Consider the following 17,585-nt stretch of genomic DNA (forward strand, 5'->3'; position numbering starts at 1 on the left):
CTAAAATCAAATTTTTGTTCAAACTTTCTATGTAGAGTTGTGTTTTTTACTTCTGCTAGTGTAGATTTTAAAATATTATCCACTACTGTATTTACATTTTCTAAAGAAGTAACGCTTAGTAAAAGATTATCATCAACATGGATAATATTCTTTATTATTTTATTGAGCTTCGAATCTGAATTTTTAAATTTAGTTTTCGTCTCGTCGCATATGTCTGTAATCATTTCGTATATCTGTAAATTTATATCAAAAATATTTTTCAATTTATAAAATATCTTCAACTTGTTTTGTGTGTGTTCAGAGTTTTGATAAATGCTTTTAAGTCCTAGAGATGAAAATAGTTTATTTGTTATATATTGAACGTTTTCATTTGTGTTATGTAAAACGTTATTATGCAGATTCTTTCTGTAAATATTATTATTTTCAACACTTTTAAAGAAAACGAAAATTATTAAGGACTTCAATACATTGTTATACATATTACTAAAAACACCTATTTTTAACTATATACTCCTAAGCTACTTACAAATTTATTTGATTACTAAGCTATAAACAGAAATGTAAAAAATATTTTATAGCATATGAGCTTATAAAATTTTGAGACGAAAATCAAATATTTTCAATGATATTATTATTGAATATATTAACATTTGTAAAGAAGACCATCGAAAATCATTCCATCATATACATCGATTCATATGTTTTATTTCAATTTTTTCATTTTCGGTTGCATAATAGTAATATACTTTGATTTTGTTCAAACTCTTTTAAAACTAGCAGTTGATAATAAAGATAGGTTAACTACAGAAACCAAAATTTACAACACAATCAAGAAACTATTTAGTACACTTAACATTGATGAAGAAAAACTAACTCTCAACGAATACAACATTTTAAATAAGTATTTTATATCGTTTACTTTGGAAGGTAATAAAAATTTAAACAAAATAGTTAAACTGACAAAAGTGAATAATTATACAGAAGCAAGTTTAGTTGATATTATAAATACTGTACTTGGAGAAGATGATATCGAAACAGAGAAAATTGAAACAGATGATATTGATATAAATGTTGTGGAATTTATACATACGTTTTTAACCGACCTTCAACTATTAACAAAGGAGTTTGACGTTGATAATGTTTATTTAAACGTAAATCCGGATGTCCTTAAGCATCTTAAATATCCTGATGGAAAAATAATGGATAATACAAAGAAGATAGATTTAAGTTTGAATAAATCTGAAGATAATAATGGTACTAGTGACGATTTGATTGATTCGTAGTGGATAGAAATTTGTTATAAGTATTTAAGGATTTCTATTTTACTAGAGCCCAGTGGACGGAGGATATACAAAGGTGAAAGAACGAAAATAAAACACTTCCCATTCATGGCAACAATACAAATATTCAATGATTTTCATTGCGCTGGATCTATAATAAAGTCCGATCTTATTATAACAGCGTCTTCGTGTTTGCAACTGTAAGTATGAGTAGTGACAAATACAAAAGAAAGACTAGGAATCGATAAAACAAAATCTATACGCTTCAGCCTGTAATATTCCACTACTGGGCATATGCCTCTTTCCCCATGTAGGAGAAGGATCAGATCTTAATCCACCACGCTGCTCCAATGCGGGTTGATGGATATATTCCCTACTATGAGTAACGATCGCTATCAGGTGTACATGATAAAAACCGGGACCGACGGCTTAACGTGCTCTGACTAACGCCGCATTGGCGCAACGGTTACAGCCATGGATTGTATATGTTGCGCTGGCGGTTGCGGGTTCGATCCCCGCACATGACAAACATTTGTATTGGCCATACAGGTGTTTGCCGTGGTCTGGGTTTTTGTGCAGTCCTTGTGGGTCTCCCCGCCGTACCTCGGAGAAAATCTATACAAATAAATAAAATTGGAGCGTTGGTTTGTAATATTAAAATAATCGCTTTTCACTAAATACACATGGATGTATTTTCACTAAATACACAGTACATATACCAAAATATTATTTTTTACACTTTTTGTCTGTCTGTCTGTCTTTTAGTTCCGGCTCATCTCTGAAACGGCTGGACAGATTTTAACGAGACTTTCACTGGCAGATAGCTGATGTAGGAAGGAGTAACTTAGGTTACTTTTATTTTAGAAATTTATTTATTTTATAACTCTGTGACCTGAACAATAACTTTTTTGTTAAATTTCACGCGGACGAAGTTGCGGGCACAGCTAGTATAACTATAAGATTCTTACTTTATATACTCGCGGAATAATTTGGGCCAGCAGTAGCAAATAGGTTTTTATATTTATCGTTCATTGTACCGCGACGAAACAAAATAACATTACAGAGAAAGTATAAATAGAAATAGAAAGATACTCGTAAAAGAATAAATTTATAAATGAACTCTAGAGAACAGGTGCAGAAAAAACAGTGAACAGTTAAATGAAAAAGATATGTGGCCTAATGTAAAATTATCTTCAACCAATATTGCAATTTCAAATGAAAGATTCTTATAGTTTTTGTTTTTTCAGCGCTTGGAACAATCGTCTATTTCGCGAAAACCCAGCGTTCCTTTCAGTTCGTGTTGGTAGTAGTTTTTACAGCGGAGGTGGAGAAGTTATCGCTGTCATTGAGGTTTACTTCCACCCTGGATACAACCCTAAGACTTTAAAGAACAATATTTGCCTACTCCGCCTTGCAAGACAAATAAAATTCAGACGAAAAGCGAGAAAGGTCAAGAAAATAGATTTCGACAGACACGATTCGAATCTTCCTTACAATACTCCAGGAATTACAGTCGTCGGTTGGGGTGCAAAAGAGGTTAGGTCGTAATTTGTAAACTTACATTATTTTTATTTAGATCATAAAGCTCGTAGCTACACATATAGAGTCTCTGTATTACTTTGAATATTGTTAGTTTATAATCTCTTGAGAAGATCTGAAGATCACGAAAGCATACTTGCCCTCAAGTAGCTTTGTGTTTCTGTGGTGATCGAGTATAGTCAGAATATATATAAATATATATATATATATATATATATATATATATATATATATATATATATATATATATATATATATATATATATATATATATATATTTAAACATTTTTGAATATCATATCAAAAATTGACCGCTCCAGTGGGGTCGAACCCCGTATCATATTTTTTTTTTGTTTGTAATTTCACGATTTTCAATGTATATTAACATGAATTACTTTAGATTATTTTTAAAAGAATAAAAATTTTAGAAGAAAATAAATAACAATATAATAATACGAGCTTAGGGCCATTTCAATATTTACCAAATTAGTAACTAATAACGTCAACAATTTATTATGTGGTATTTTAAGAAATATTTTTATAATTTATCTGTTTATGGTTTTAGCATAGCCCAGTTGTTGGCAATCCTTGGAAAAATATAATATCCTATGCTGTACTCGATGTTTATCCGCTAAGAGACTGTCAGGATATTTATTCAAGGTACAGCTTAAAAAGTAAACCACACACACACACACGTACAGAGGAGTGTTTTTTTTTATATTTGGGTACTTTTATTATGAAGAGAGAGTAGATTATAAAGTATATAGGTAATAATTACATATATTTTTTTGCAGAGAATACGTGACCATGAAAAATTTCTGTGCCGGTTTTTTATCAAGGGGTGGAGGAGCCTGCAATGTTTGTGATTATTTTCTAACTCATTAAATCTATATAAAATATTTAGACATCGTGCTGAGCTACAGAGACAATAAAATTCAACATGAGTTAAATAAATTAAGTACTTTAAATTCTTGTCAATAAATAATAATAATAATAATTACAAAACTTATAACTATTCCTTATATTACTTATACTAACTATAACTATATGTTTATGTAAATATATGTACAATATTTAAAAAACATAATTTTTTAAGTCCTATTTCTATTATTTACAAGTACAGCAATTTCTTTGCAAAACTGCAGGAACAGTTTTCTGCTATTTTCTTCTTCTAATAGTTTTGGTAATATATTTTTGCTCAGTTTTATTCCCAATTGACACTCGACACGCAGTCTCTCGTAAGCCAGGGCTGGGCAGTCCAGGAGGACGTGGAGGACAGATTCCGAACACTCAGGGTCGCAGACGCACGATGGACTCTCCTTGCACTTGAAGCGGTACAAGTACTCGGAGAATCCGCCGTGCCCCGTCAACACCTGAGTGACAAACCTGTCCATCTTTATTTTACCTATGATCCTGTGTGCGGCCGTCGCGTCAGGGAAGAAGACCCTGGTGACGCCAGCCGTTTCGCCGGCCCGATACCGCTGGTTCCATTCATCAAGCGACTGCATGCGAATGCTCCGCTTGATGAACGAAACCGGGCAGCTGTCGTAGTCAAACGCGCGTTTGGACTTCAGCGCAGCCTCCTTGGCCAGATGGTCGGCACGCTCGTTCCCCTCTAGCCCTGCGTGGGCTTTGATCCAGAACAATTCTATATGTTTGTCCTGGAGCAGAGCCCTTCGCAGGTGTTCCCTCGCCTCTACGGCCAGGGGATGGAGGGCTTTTGGATTCTTGAGTGTGAGCAGTGCCGACAGGGAGTCAGAGTATATCCCGACTGATCCGGCCAAGTTGTCTGCGGCCATCCGCGCCGCCCGGCATATCGCCAAGAGTTCCGCCTGGTACACCGTGCAATAGGACGGCAAAGCAAGCTTGAGGGTTCTAGCTTCGGCGGCGCCAGTCCATACGGACAGGGCCGCCCCCACCTTGCCCTCAATCTTGCTGCCGTCCGTAAAGATGTTAACTTCGTGTTCGCTATTTGCAATGAACTGTTCTCGGTCGACCAGGCACTTGAACTCGAGATCTGTCTGTCTGTCTGTCTTTTTTTTTTTTTTTTTTTTTTTTTTTTTATCCCTACGCCTCCGAGTTTTATGTTTCGGAGTCCTTATTCACAATAGGTATAATTTACATCTAGGTCTCTTTTATCATACCTCTCGCTTTTAATCCATTGCACTGTCATTCCGCATTCCAGTTTCTTCTTTTATCCATCCGCATTCATTCATTGTGGGGTATTTCCCCTCATCAAATTAAATTATCATTTCTACTTAGTTTATTCTATTTCAGTATGTAGCGCTAAGCTAAGTGGAGCGGGGAGGGAGCTAATATATTTTATTTTATTATTTAATCTGGTACATTTTCTACAGTTAGTTATTTAAATTATATTTTTACAGTTACCCTTATGACTATAAAACTAAATCTAAATTTACAAAATTAACTTACGAGCTATTCCTTATATTATATCTATCCTTCGCTTTTATGTTGACCTAAATATTATGTACAATATTTACACAACATAATTTTCTAATTTTTGTTTCTATTATTTACCTTTATTGCGGCATTTTTACAAAACTGCAGGAACAGCTCTCTAGCATTTGTATTTTCTAGTAACTTTGGCAAGGTATTTTTGCTCAATTTTGCTGTCTGTCTGTCTGTCTGTCTGTCTGTCTGTCTGTCTGTCTGTCTGTCTGTCTGTCTGTCTGTCTGTCTGTCTGTCTGTCTGTCTGTCTGTCTGTCTGTCTGTCTGTCTGTCTGTCTGTCTGTCTGTCTGTCTGTCTGTCTGTCTGTCTGTCTGTCTGTCTGTCTGTCTGTCTGTCTGTCTGTCTGTCTGTCTGTCTGTCTGTCTGTCTGTCTGTCTGTCTGTCTGTCTGTCTGTCTGTCTGTCTGTCTGTCTGTCTGTCTGTCTGTCTGTCTGTCTGTCTGTCTGTCTGTCTGTCTGTCTGTCTGTCTGTCTGTCTGTCTGTCTGTCTGTCTGTCTGTCTGTCTGTCTGTCTGTCTGTCTGTCTGTCTGTCTGTCTGTCTGTCTGTCTGTCTGTCTGTCTGTCTGTCTGTCTGTCTGTCTGTCTGTCTGTCTGTCTGTCTGTCTGTCTGTCTGTCTGTCTGTCTGTCTGTCTGTCTGTCTGTCTGTCTGTCTGTCTGTCTGTCTGTCTGTCTGTCTGTCTGTCTGTCTGTCTGTCTGTCTGTCTGTCTGTCTGTCTGTCTGTCTGTCTGTCTGTCTGTCTGTCTGTCTGTCTGTCTGTCTGTCTGTCTGTCTGTCTGTCTGTCTGTCTGTCTGTCTGTCTGTCTGTCTGTCTGTCTGTCTGTCTGTCTGTCTGTCTGTCTGTCTGTCTGTCTGTCTGTCTGTCTGTCTGTCTGTCTGTCTGTCTGTCTGTCTGTCTGTCTGTCTGTCTGTCTGTCTGTCTGTCTGTCTGTCTGTCTGTCTGTCTGTCTGTCTGTCTGTCTGTCTGTCTGTCTGTCTGTCTGTCTGTCTGTCTGTCTGTCTGTCTGTCTGTCTGTCTGTCTGTCTGTCTGTCTGTCTGTCTGTGTGTCTGTCTGTCTGTCTGTCTGTCTGTCTGTCTGTCTGTCTGTCTGTCTGTCTGTCTGTCTGTCTGTCTGTCTGTCTGTCTGTCTGTCTGTCTGTCTGTCTGTCTGTCTGTCTGTCTGTCTGTCTGTCTGTCTGTCTGTCTGTCTGTCTGTCTGTCTGTCTGTCTGTCTGTCTGTCTGTCTGTCTGTCTGTCTGTCTGTCTGTCTGTCTGTCTGTCTGTCTGTCTGTCTGTCTGTCTGTCTGTCTGTCTGTCTGTCTGTCTGTCTGTCTGTCTGTCTGTCATTAACACTCACAAGTCTGACCTTTTTTTAAAAAAAAAGTGGCACGGTATTATTTGTATTCGGACTCTGCACAGGTTTGTGTCACCCCTGTTTGCAATAACAATACAAACGTTACTATCTTAATACCTTTTTTTTAAATATCTAATGCAATCATTTCATTCTTTAATTTTAGCGTGACGTTGGGGGACCTGGTATAGTAGACGGAAAACTGATGGGTGTGATAAGCTTTGGGTCTCCTGTTTGTGGTATGCCCGATAGCCCAACAGTTTTTACTAAGCTTGGCTATTATACTGACTGGATTGAAGAAATTATAGAGCAGGTAAATGTAATCGTAACGTTGACAGCCTATAGACTTTTTGATTTTGTACTATCTCACTATAATTTACTGCACTGTTATATATATATATATATACAATATCTTCCGACATTCGAACATTATTTTACGATATTTTCCACTAATACTGAACACTAAGCAGAATGTCTCGAAAAGCTTTGATAAAGATTCAAAGATTTGATGAAAACAACGAATTTATAAGATTCAGTCAATTTTTAATTTTTCTTACCAGGATGTTCCGGTTTCAAAGAAGAGAACAACTCTTAAACCAACCTTTAATTACGAATTTATAACACAAACACAACCAAAACTTACTACATTTAAAATAGCGCCGATAACTGATAAAACAATGACTCCAATACCCATTAATCAAATCGACAGTCTCCGAGTAATCGATGAGAAGGTCTTTAAAGAGTTTCTAGAAACTATGTTCAATAGTAAAGAAGTAAAGGATTACAGAGACATTATTAAAGACGATGACGCTTTAACTGTTAACAAAAATGATAAAAATTATCGTAATGAAGAGAATTTAGATGAAACTGATTCTGTCACAGAGGCACAATATATTGAAGGTCCACATACACAGATACTGGATGTATCAGATAATGAAAATGGTAGAAGCAGTTTAAATGCGGCATACACTGTATTGGATAAAGATAATAACCCATATACTGACGAGTTTGAGAAGAAAATGTCTAAAATAATAAATAACGTAGATTTAGAGAGAATAATTAAAGAAGAAGTCGAATATTCGTCACACGCAGTAAATGATAAGAAAAAATATGTTTCGAAAATAAATGGACAAAATGAAAGCATTAACGAATATTTGTCGGAAAATGAAAATTACTTTCAAATGAGTAATGAAGAGAAAGCGAAAGATAAAGACAATGAAGGTTTGAATATTCCAGATGATATTTTTGAAGATTTGACTAGAGCTAAGGAGAATGAAACGGGTGTTTTGCCTGAAAGCGTTCTATATCAATTATTGTCTGAAGTTATTAGAGATGAAGTTGAAAATATAAATATTAATACTTGTGTTGTTTTTTTCTCTTTTGTGAATCTAAAATATGTAAGTTTAAAAAGTAAACCTTTTAATTTTAAAGTAACATTAATGGTTATTATAATTTTATTAAAGGGTCTTTTTATTATTAGTCACTAGTATATTTAAAAAACTAGTACGTTAGAAAATGAACTCCAAAAAATTTAAACATTTTTTTTTGTAACATTATATAATATAACCAAATACCCTTTACTTTCCTTCCTTTACCTTCAAAGAGTTTACCTTCCATTAAAAAGACCTATTAATATGGTATTGTTATAATATTGACATATACAATTTCGTTATTAAAACATATATTTAGCTTTCTTGTGCAAGACTAAGTATATTAAATTTTTAATGGTCTATAGCAAAAACGTTTTTTTTGCATTACTAAATTATTAAGAGTAAAACCCAGTGTAGTAATAAAACGCAATGTAGATTATCTATGCGCATTGCGCAAATTCCAATGTCTAATTGTCTATTCAATTTTTCGCTAGAGGTCGCAGTTCCTTTCAGCAAAATAGTTTAGGGTGGTGTTACGACAAATTAAGGTAAATATATTTTTTAGAAATAGCAAAAATATTTTTTCTTTTAAATGAAGCGAATAGGAACTTTATTGTTTGACCTTAAAGTTTTTAATGAAACATTTACTATCCGCGGTAAGTACAAATGATTTATTATACGTACATGTCATACAAATTCTAAATTCAAATTAAAACTCACTAAACAAGTCTAATGTTTTAATTTTGTTATCTTTTTTTGAGTAAGATTTAATGAGTTGCCATAGAAACTGTTTTAAGGAAATAACTTTTGGCTTAGAAGAAAATTTCTCGTTATGTAACTAGCGATCGATGGACATAACCTAGTAATTTTATCAATATTTTTATCAATAAATCTAGTTCTCACTGTCAGAACATTGTATGGAATAAAGTCAGCTTAAAAAAAAACTTCAATTCCTTTATTATTAGATTTTTTCAATTTAATATTAGTAATGTTAAATTAGATGAATACAACCATAACTTAATAGCCAATTAGAAATATGCGCACGTCAATTATTCATGTTAGAAAATTCCCAAATGTTTAATATAATTACGAAAATTACGCGGATACACTAGATAAATAAGTGCAGAATGCTTATATTTTTTAAAATTATGCATAAAAAGTACATAAAATCAATAAAAAACACATACTACCATGTATATGACACACACGCATATTATACAGTTTTGTTGATTGTCAGTCTGTAGTCAAATTGAATAATTTAAAGAAAGTTCTTTATTTTCATTATTTTTTGGTTCTTTTCAATTAAAATTTTTAATTACAGTCAAATTTCGAGCTCTGGGCGACCACTAGTTATAAGTTAATAGTTGTTATTCTTTGGCATTATATGCTTATGCTTTATTGATGTAATTTAAAATGTATCATATGAACAAAGTAAAAAAAAATATTATTTGAAACAAACATAAAATAAAATAAAAAATAAAAGTTGTAAAAGTAATAATAATAATAAAATTTTCCTATAGCAAAATGTTCTTACATCATAAAGCCTAGAAACAATATAAGAATTAAGTTACAGATCTGATATATATATGGATATACGGATCTATGAGTAATATTTTATATTATCGTATAGGTTTGGAGATATTGAATTTTGATAGATCCATTAATTAGTTATAAGATTAAAAATTTAGAAATTATCACACTAAGAAGAACTAAAAAATACAATAGAACTTGTAGACTCATTTTACATCACCCCACCCTCATTCAAAATGAATTCAGATATTCAATAGTTTATTATTATTAATTTTGTTACTTTATAATATGCCTAAAAAATACATAAGAGAAAATTTTCTAAATTTTTGGCACATTTAAAAAAATTGTTTGTTTTCCAGTCAATAATGAACACAACAAGAATAATCCAATTTGATATAGTTGTTCAGAAGTAATGCACATAAATTCATATTGGCAATTCATTTTTATATAAAAAAATATCTTTTAGGAATCAACAATTATAATCATTTCTACATTTGAAATTATATAATCTTATGTTATAAATTATAACATTTGCCTACTTTTGCATATACATTTATTGTGAACTAGCGGACCCGGCAGACGTTGTCTTGCCCGGAAAACAGCTACCAAATTTGATAGCTTAAATACCGATAGCAGCGCCACCTACCGGGTCCATTTGAGATAACTACCCTATCTCCCAAGTTAGACCAAATTACAGATGCTTACAAAATTTGATAAAAATTGATTCAGTAGTTTCGGAGCTACATACAGATAGCAGCACCACCTACTGGGTCCTATTGAGATAAAAACTACCATATCTTCCTATTCATATCTATTTGATATATATATATGTGTATGTATATGTGTATGTATGTGTGTATGTGTATGTATGTATATGTATGTGTGTATGTATATGTGTATATATGTGTATGTATATTTACGTATTATATGTATATATTATGTATGTACACCTCCATGCCGTCTAATTCTTTAGTCATGTCCTTTTCATGCTAGAGGTTGTCTGGAAGAGATCGCTCTTTTAGCGATAAGACCGCCTTTTGTACATGTCTATATTTTCTTTTACGGTGTAAAATTTTTCTCTGATAGTGTACAATAAAGAGTATTTGTATTGTATTGTATCTTCCAAGTTAGACAAAATTACAGATGCTTACAAAACTTGATAAAAATTGGTTTTGTAGTTTCGGAGTTACAGACCGATAGCAGCGCCACCTACCGGATCCGATTGAGATAAAAACTCCCCTTTCTCCCAAGTTGGACCAAATTTTAGATGCGTACAAAATTTGATAAAAATTGATTCAGTAGTTTCGGAGCTACATACAGATAGCAGCGCTACCTATCGGGTCCAATTGAGATAAAAACTACCATATCTTCCAAGTCAGACAAAATTACAGATGCTTACAAAACTTGATAAAAATTGGTTTTGTAGTTTCAGAGCTACATACAGATAGCAGCGCCACCTACCGGGTCCAATTGAGATAAAAACTACCATATCTTCCAAGTCAGACAAAATTACAGATGCTTACAAAACTTGATAAAAATTTATTTTGTAGTTTCGGAGCTACATACAGATAGCAGCGCCACCTACCAGGTCCGATTGAGATAAAACTACCCTATCTCCCAAGTCGGACCAAATTATAGATGCGTACAAAATTTGATAAAAATTGGTTCAGTAGTTTCGGAGTTACATACCAATAGCAGCGCCACCTATCGGGTCCAATTGAGATAAAAAATACCCTATCTCCCAAGTTGGACCAAATTACAGATGCTTAAAAAATTTGATAAAAATTGGTTCAGTTGTTTCGGAGTTACATACATTTAAAATTTTTATTGTTAACGCTCACCCGCGCAATCCTTATTGGGGATGAGTTATCCTAAAATTCGCTCATTGATCATTTCTACATCACATAAAGGAAATTCGTACCAAATTACCAAAAACGGGAATTTTCCATTGTTAACGCCCCCGCAAGAACATTATAAGTAATGTGAAATAGCTAGTTAATATCATTTTTACTGTATGTAAAATTAAATTAAAATGCGGTCTACAATTAAGATCAATTTAATCATTAATAGCTTACGTAAAATGCGCCCTAATATATTACTTAACATGAACTTTATTGAATACCAATAAAGTTCAAATTGACTCTATATTTTAGTTAGAAAACGTTTTTGTGGGAAAAGAAAAGGCATGTTTTTAGGGTTTTCCTGGAAATTATTCGAATTTTTCTCGCCGTAAAAACCATTCTTGGACTTCAATGAACATTTAAAAGAAAGAATTGGTAAAATTAGTCTAGGCGTTGTTGAGTTATGCGCTTACCAACACATTTTGCGATTCATTTTTATATATAAGAGATATATATATAGTTATTATATATTTAGTTCAAATTGACTTTTAACTATTATCACAAATCTTTTCTATAGGAGTAAAGAAAAGTGTTGTTTTTAGACTTTTTCAGGAAATTTAAATTTTTTTTTTTAGAATTTTTCTCTCCGTAAGAACCATCCTCGTACTTCAATGAACATTTTAAAAAAAGAATTAGCGAAATCGGTCCAACCGTTCTCGAGTTTTGCGCTTAGCAACACATTCAGCGACTCATTTTTATATTATAGACTAGCTGACCCGGCGAACTTCGTATCGCCTAACACAAACTTTATCGTATGGTATTAAAGTTCAAATTGACTTTTAAGTATTATCACAAATCTTTTGTATGGGAGTATAGAAACGTGTTGTTTTTAGACTTTTTCAGGAAATTTAAATTTTTTTTTTGAATTTTTCTCTCCGTAAGAACCATCCTCGTACTTCAAGGAATATTTTAAAAAAAGAATTAGCGAAATCGGTCCAACCGTTCTCGAGTTTTGCGCTTAGCAACACATTCAGCGACTCATTTTTATATTATAGATATAGCAGAAAAAACATAAAGCAGTCTATCTAGACAAATGCCTCAACTGAATAGAAGTTCAGAGCTAATAAATAGTTCCTATGAGGAGTAAGGTTGCCAGAGCTCCTAGGTACCGTCTAGGGGATGTAGGGTTCGTTATATGCCTATGATGTTCCTTCTGTTACAGGTATATAGGCTATGCTCACCATCAGGTAGACCATAATGCTTGTTGTCACCCTAGTGGTATAAAAATATATTATATATATAAATATATGTACATAACTATACATATTAGTTAAATATTTTGGTTTAACATCTTTTTAACCAGCTTAGAGTTGTAGGAAGTTCTCAATGCTACATTTTTTTAAAGTGTGTTGTTACCTTTACATTTAAAGCTTTTAACAGAGTGTACAGATTTTGATGATTCTTTTTTTAATCAAAAGTGTGCTTGTTATGTTGTCAGGCAACAATTAAATTTGATCAAGATTTGACGAGTACTTTTAGACTCGTTCCTAAATGTGCGTATTTAATTGAATATTTATTTAACTACCTACATATTAGTGGTAATTTTTTTTTTTTTATAATCAATTTTATTTATACAAAATATTATACATATTTACAAATTGAAGTCGGTTTTTTTTTGTTTATGAGCAATCTCAATTATTTTTGTTACATCATAATTATAGTAGATTGAATAAATTATTATTTATACAAACGAAAAATAAATAATATTTGTCTAGATTTTAAAGGTTTTCTGTTATCTTATGGTTATAGAATAATGGTTTTAATGATTTTCTGTTATCTTATGGTTACAGAATAATGGCAAATCTTCTCCTGCGTCGCGCGCTGCTTGATGCAATCCGCGTGCCAGCTGGAACCCGCTCCGTCAGTGAACTTGCCAAGGTAATGAACAAGATTTAACTCAAATACAAGAAATAATATTTATTACTAGCTGACTCGGCAAACGTCTTGCCGCTAAACGTTTTTTAAAAATAGGGGTTGGTGGTAAAAGGGTGAAAATTTAGGGTTGTATGTATTTTTCAACACCAAATCATAATAAAACAAAAAATAAATAATTTATCTAAAACTAAAAAATTTAAATTTTTGGGGTGGACTACCCTTAACATTCAGGGGGATGAAAAATAGATGTTCGATTCTCAGACCTACCCAATATGCACACAAAATTTCATTAGAATCGGTCAAGCCGTTTCAGAGGAGTTTAACAAACACCGCGACACGAGAATTTTATATATTAGATTAACTATAAAATTAGCATAAGTAGTGGTTAAATTTTTTATAAATTGTAAAATGACAAAAAAAAAAACTGCAACACAGTATAAATTTTTTTGATGAAGCGTTGGCGCAGCGGTCACTTGATATTGCTCTTGACGTCGCGGGCTCGAAAAAGTGTTTGTCGTCGACTGGGTTTGTGCTTGTTTATTGTGTGTTTTTTGATCTCCGACACAGGAGTAAATCCAAGTGGAGGCTGTGCAAGTGTTTATTTTTTGTAATTTAATAAAACGGCAAATAAGTTTACCACTCCCTATATGGTAAGCAATTACCGCAGCCTATAGACGCCTGCAACATCAGAAGCATTGCAAGCGCGTTGCCGACCCTACCCCCAATCCCCCCAGAAACTCTGGTCACCTTACAAAAAAGATTAGAATAACTTTACAATTTCCTAAATTTCTCCAGGTGGGCAACAGGGAGTGGGTGGGCTACGGCTACAACGGTCAGCCCAACTACGCTGACAGGCCCGACTTCCCCCTCCCAGCTGTCAGATTCCGCCCGGACACACCCGATATTAAGGTATGATTAAAATAAACTGTTTTTGCCTTAAATAATATAGCTGTTTTTAGTTGTGTAAAATCCAATTAGTAATTAAATTGGTAACGTGTGGTAGATACTTATAAATGTAACAATATATCTAAAAGAATAATCTTTTACAACAATTCTTCTTGAGGGCTTTTAAATGTTTTATCATCATTGTCATCATCACTTCAGCCTATCGCAGTCCACTGCTGGACATAGGCCTCCACAAGTTCGTGCCAAAAATGACGTTAACTCATGTGTTTTGCCTATAGTCACCATGCTGGACAGGCGGAGTGGTGACCGCGGGTCTGGTTTTGTCGCACCGAAGACGCTGCTGCCCGTATTCGGCCTGTGTATTAATTATGTGTATAGTTTTAAATTCCAAGGTGGTAGTGGAACTGTGTTATCCCTTAGTCGCCTCTTGCGACACCCACGATAAGAAAGGGGGTGGCTATATTCTTTAATGCTGTAACCACACAGCATAATAGTTTATATTAAAGATAATTAATTTAATAACTAAAGCCAAGTATTAATTTCTAGATTATATTAATGACTAGCTGTGCCCGCAACTTCGTCTGCGTGGAGTTTAACAAAAAAAGTTGTTATTCAGTTCGCATAAAATAAATAAATTAAACAGTTAGTTAAAAGTTTTTGGTCAGCATTTTATCCTGTCGATTGAATAATTTGAAAATTAATAAAAGATCCGTTAAAGATCATCGGAGCATCACTACATATATATTAGTTCTTTAAATTGAAGTTGTGTTATAAATAAACAAATATAAATCCACAGGCCCTCCGCGAAAAGGAAAAGGGAGACTGGCGCAAGTTAACTCTGGAAGAGAAGAAAGCCCTGTACCGTGCATCTTTCTGTCAAACCTTTGCAGAATTCCAGGCCCCCACTGGAGAGTGGAAGGGCGCCTTCGGCTGGGCTCTCTGCATTGCCTCTCTCTCTGTGTGGATCTACATGGCCATGAAGATGTTCGGTAATAAATTACATTAATTTGAGGAAAAAATGTATTTAGGGTATTTTTTCCATTCTTTCTTATACAACTATGTTGACAAGCAAGCGTAGGGCTCAACTGATGAAACCATCGCATGCGTGTTTCCGGCCGTACCCGTGAATTACAGCGCCACCTAAACTCGCACATGCTTATTATTATAATCTTCAATTTAATAGGATTTTGGGGGGCCATCAAAAAATTACACGTTAATGGGGGTCGCCGAAGTGTGACACTGTGTGACAAAGGGTGAGGAGTCCAAATTTTTGTGACATCACATTTTATTATGTAATTGTTCGTATTAAAACGTTATATTTAAACTACATATCTATTAACAATTAACTGAAATTATTAATTGTTTTGTTGGCATTGTCAATTGAAAAATAATTTGTAGATGTAAAACTGCAAAATATGTGATGTCACTCTACATCTCATAAATGTGACCAGTTGTGACAAGGACTGGGAAAGGGATCAAAAATCGTGAAATTCGTGTGACGTAATTTATGAATAGGTCCTTAAGATCGATGCCTTATTTATGGTAATAATACTAATAATCAATTTCCAGTGTACAGTCCACTGCCTGACTCCTTCAGCGAGGAGAGCCAGAAGGCTCAGCTGAAGCGTATGCTAGACTTGAAGGTGAACCCGGTGGACGGACTGTCCTCCAAGTGGGACTACGAGAACAACCGCTGGAAGTAAACTGTGAGTCCTATACTATACATATTTTACTTATTAGCTGTGCCCTGTGGTTTAACCCGCGTTAATTTGAGGGAAAAAACATACTAATATATTATACACCCATGGCTTCCTCGGTAAGTAGACAATCCAAGACAAAAAGAATTATTTTTTAATTTAAATAGTACTTCCTGAGAAAAGTGCATACAAACAAACAAACTTTAGTTTTATATATATTTTCACATTCTAAGCAATGTACCTAATAAATGTATCCAAAAACCCCCAATTCCACAATGTATCACTACTATATTGAAAATTATATATTTGTTAATATATGTATTAAAATTTTCATTACAGGTTGACCGTTTGGTGCTTGGCAAACAACGGTACACTAGCGGTAGAGTAGACTTGTTATATAAGTGAATGATATCTGTAAGATAATAAAATATATGTGATTCCAAACGAATGTTGTTTTATTTGAATACCGATTTTATGATATCTATTATTTAACTTGCAATGTTTGTATGTTGTAATTACAAATCTGTGCCTCCTGTGACAAGTGATACAAGTCAAAATCATCATTTTACAGGAGAGCAAAAACAAGATTTCAAAACATTTTTGTGAGATACCTGAGAATTTAAATATATAAAAAATCAATTGCTGTTCGATAGTCTCGCTGAAACTCGAGAACGGCTGAACGGATTTATCTTGGTCTTGAAATGTTCGTGGAGATCTAGGGAGGGTTTAAAAGGTGAGAAAAATTCGAAAAATTTCCGAGAAAACCCTGAAAACCGCCCTTTTGTTTTTTCCATATAAACGTTTTCTAACGGAAATGTAGAGTCAATTTGAACTTTATTGCTATTCAATAAAATTCATATTAAATAATATATTAAGGCGCATTTTACGTAAGTTATTAATGATTAAATTGATCTTAATCGTAGACCGCATTTTAATTTAATTTACATACAATAAAAATGGTATTAACTAGCTATTTCACATTACTTAATATATTCTTGCAGGGGCGTTAACAATGGAAAATGTCCGTTTTTAAACTATAGCTCCTATCGACTCCAAATTTGGTACGAATCTCCTATATATGTAACATAGAAATGATCAATGAGCGGATTTTAGGATAACTCATCCCCAATAAAGATTTCGGGGTTGGGCGTTAATGAAAATTTTAAAATGTATGTAACTCAATTTTTGTAAGCATCTGTAATTTGGTCTAACTTGGAAGATATGGTAGTTTTTATCTCAATTGAACCCGTTAGGTGGCGCTGCTGTCGGTATGTAAGCTGTTTTCCGGGCAGGACAACGTCTGCCGGGTCCACTAGTATTTTAATAAAATGACGTTAAAATTTTTATTTAAGTACGGTTTTTTTTTGTAAATACAGGAATTCCCGGATAAAAAGCCAGACAGACAAACATTTTAAAATCAATTGTTTGTGATGTAGTATCGTGTATATAACTAAATACACTTGAACAAACACGGTTATTATGAAATTACAGACAGATACTTTAATTTTATTTATATGTATGTATAGATAAATTTCTAGAAATATTTATTACAAAAAAAAACAAAGTACAACATTTTGTATAAAAAAAAAACAAAATATTTTTAAAACTACATTTACAAAACTGAAATTACACAATCATTTTAAAATTTATATAGAAATATAAGAATCTTTTTTTCATATATACATA

General features: G+C 33.6%; 2 protein-coding genes across 2 annotated transcripts; both read left to right on the plus strand.

Annotated features, from left to right (window-relative positions):
• Positions 1 to 1,388: 1,388 nt before the first annotated feature.
• On the plus strand, positions 1,389 to 9,914 carry LOC123665741. Its single transcript, XM_045600001.1, has 7 exons — positions 1,389 to 1,480; positions 2,528 to 2,816; positions 3,385 to 3,479; positions 3,614 to 3,677; positions 6,787 to 6,933; positions 7,181 to 8,087; positions 9,880 to 9,914. The coding sequence occupies exons 1-7, from the start codon at positions 1,389 to 1,391 to the stop codon at positions 9,912 to 9,914; spliced, it is 1,629 nt and encodes a 542-aa protein (XP_045455957.1).
• On the plus strand, positions 8,431 to 16,343 carry LOC123665674. Its single transcript, XM_045599940.1, has 6 exons — positions 8,431 to 8,538; positions 13,212 to 13,299; positions 14,092 to 14,205; positions 14,999 to 15,191; positions 15,772 to 15,908; positions 16,239 to 16,343. The coding sequence occupies exons 2-5, from the start codon at positions 13,216 to 13,218 to the stop codon at positions 15,903 to 15,905; spliced, it is 525 nt and encodes a 174-aa protein (XP_045455896.1). The 5' UTR covers positions 8,431 to 8,538; positions 13,212 to 13,215; the 3' UTR covers positions 15,906 to 15,908; positions 16,239 to 16,343.
• Positions 16,344 to 17,585: the final 1,242 nt, after the last annotated feature.

Source organism: Melitaea cinxia, chromosome 24 (assembly GCF_905220565.1).
Source record: "Melitaea cinxia chromosome 24, ilMelCinx1.1, whole genome shotgun sequence".
In the NCBI taxonomy this organism is placed as follows: domain Eukaryota; kingdom Metazoa; phylum Arthropoda; class Insecta; order Lepidoptera; family Nymphalidae; genus Melitaea; species Melitaea cinxia.

Excerpts from the sequence above, each read along its gene's own strand:
- LOC123665741 (XM_045600001.1), top strand. The coding sequence starts at position 1,389 with ATGGCAACAATACAAATATTCAATGATTTTCATTGCGCTGGATCTATA. Across the intron at positions 1,481-2,527 it reads GCGTCTTCGTGTTTGCAACT|CGCTTGGAACAATCGTCTAT; the intron begins GTAAGTATGAGT and ends TTGTTTTTTCAG. Across the intron at positions 6,934-7,180 it reads TTGAAGAAATTATAGAGCAG|GATGTTCCGGTTTCAAAGAA; the intron begins GTAAATGTAATC and ends TTTTCTTACCAG.
- LOC123665674 (XM_045599940.1), top strand. The coding sequence starts at position 13,216 with ATGGCAAATCTTCTCCTGCGTCGCGCGCTGCTTGATGCAATCCGCGTG. Across the intron at positions 13,300-14,091 it reads CCGTCAGTGAACTTGCCAAG|GTGGGCAACAGGGAGTGGGT; the intron begins GTAATGAACAAG and ends AAATTTCTCCAG. Across the intron at positions 15,192-15,771 it reads CATGGCCATGAAGATGTTCG|TGTACAGTCCACTGCCTGAC; the intron begins GTAATAAATTAC and ends ATCAATTTCCAG.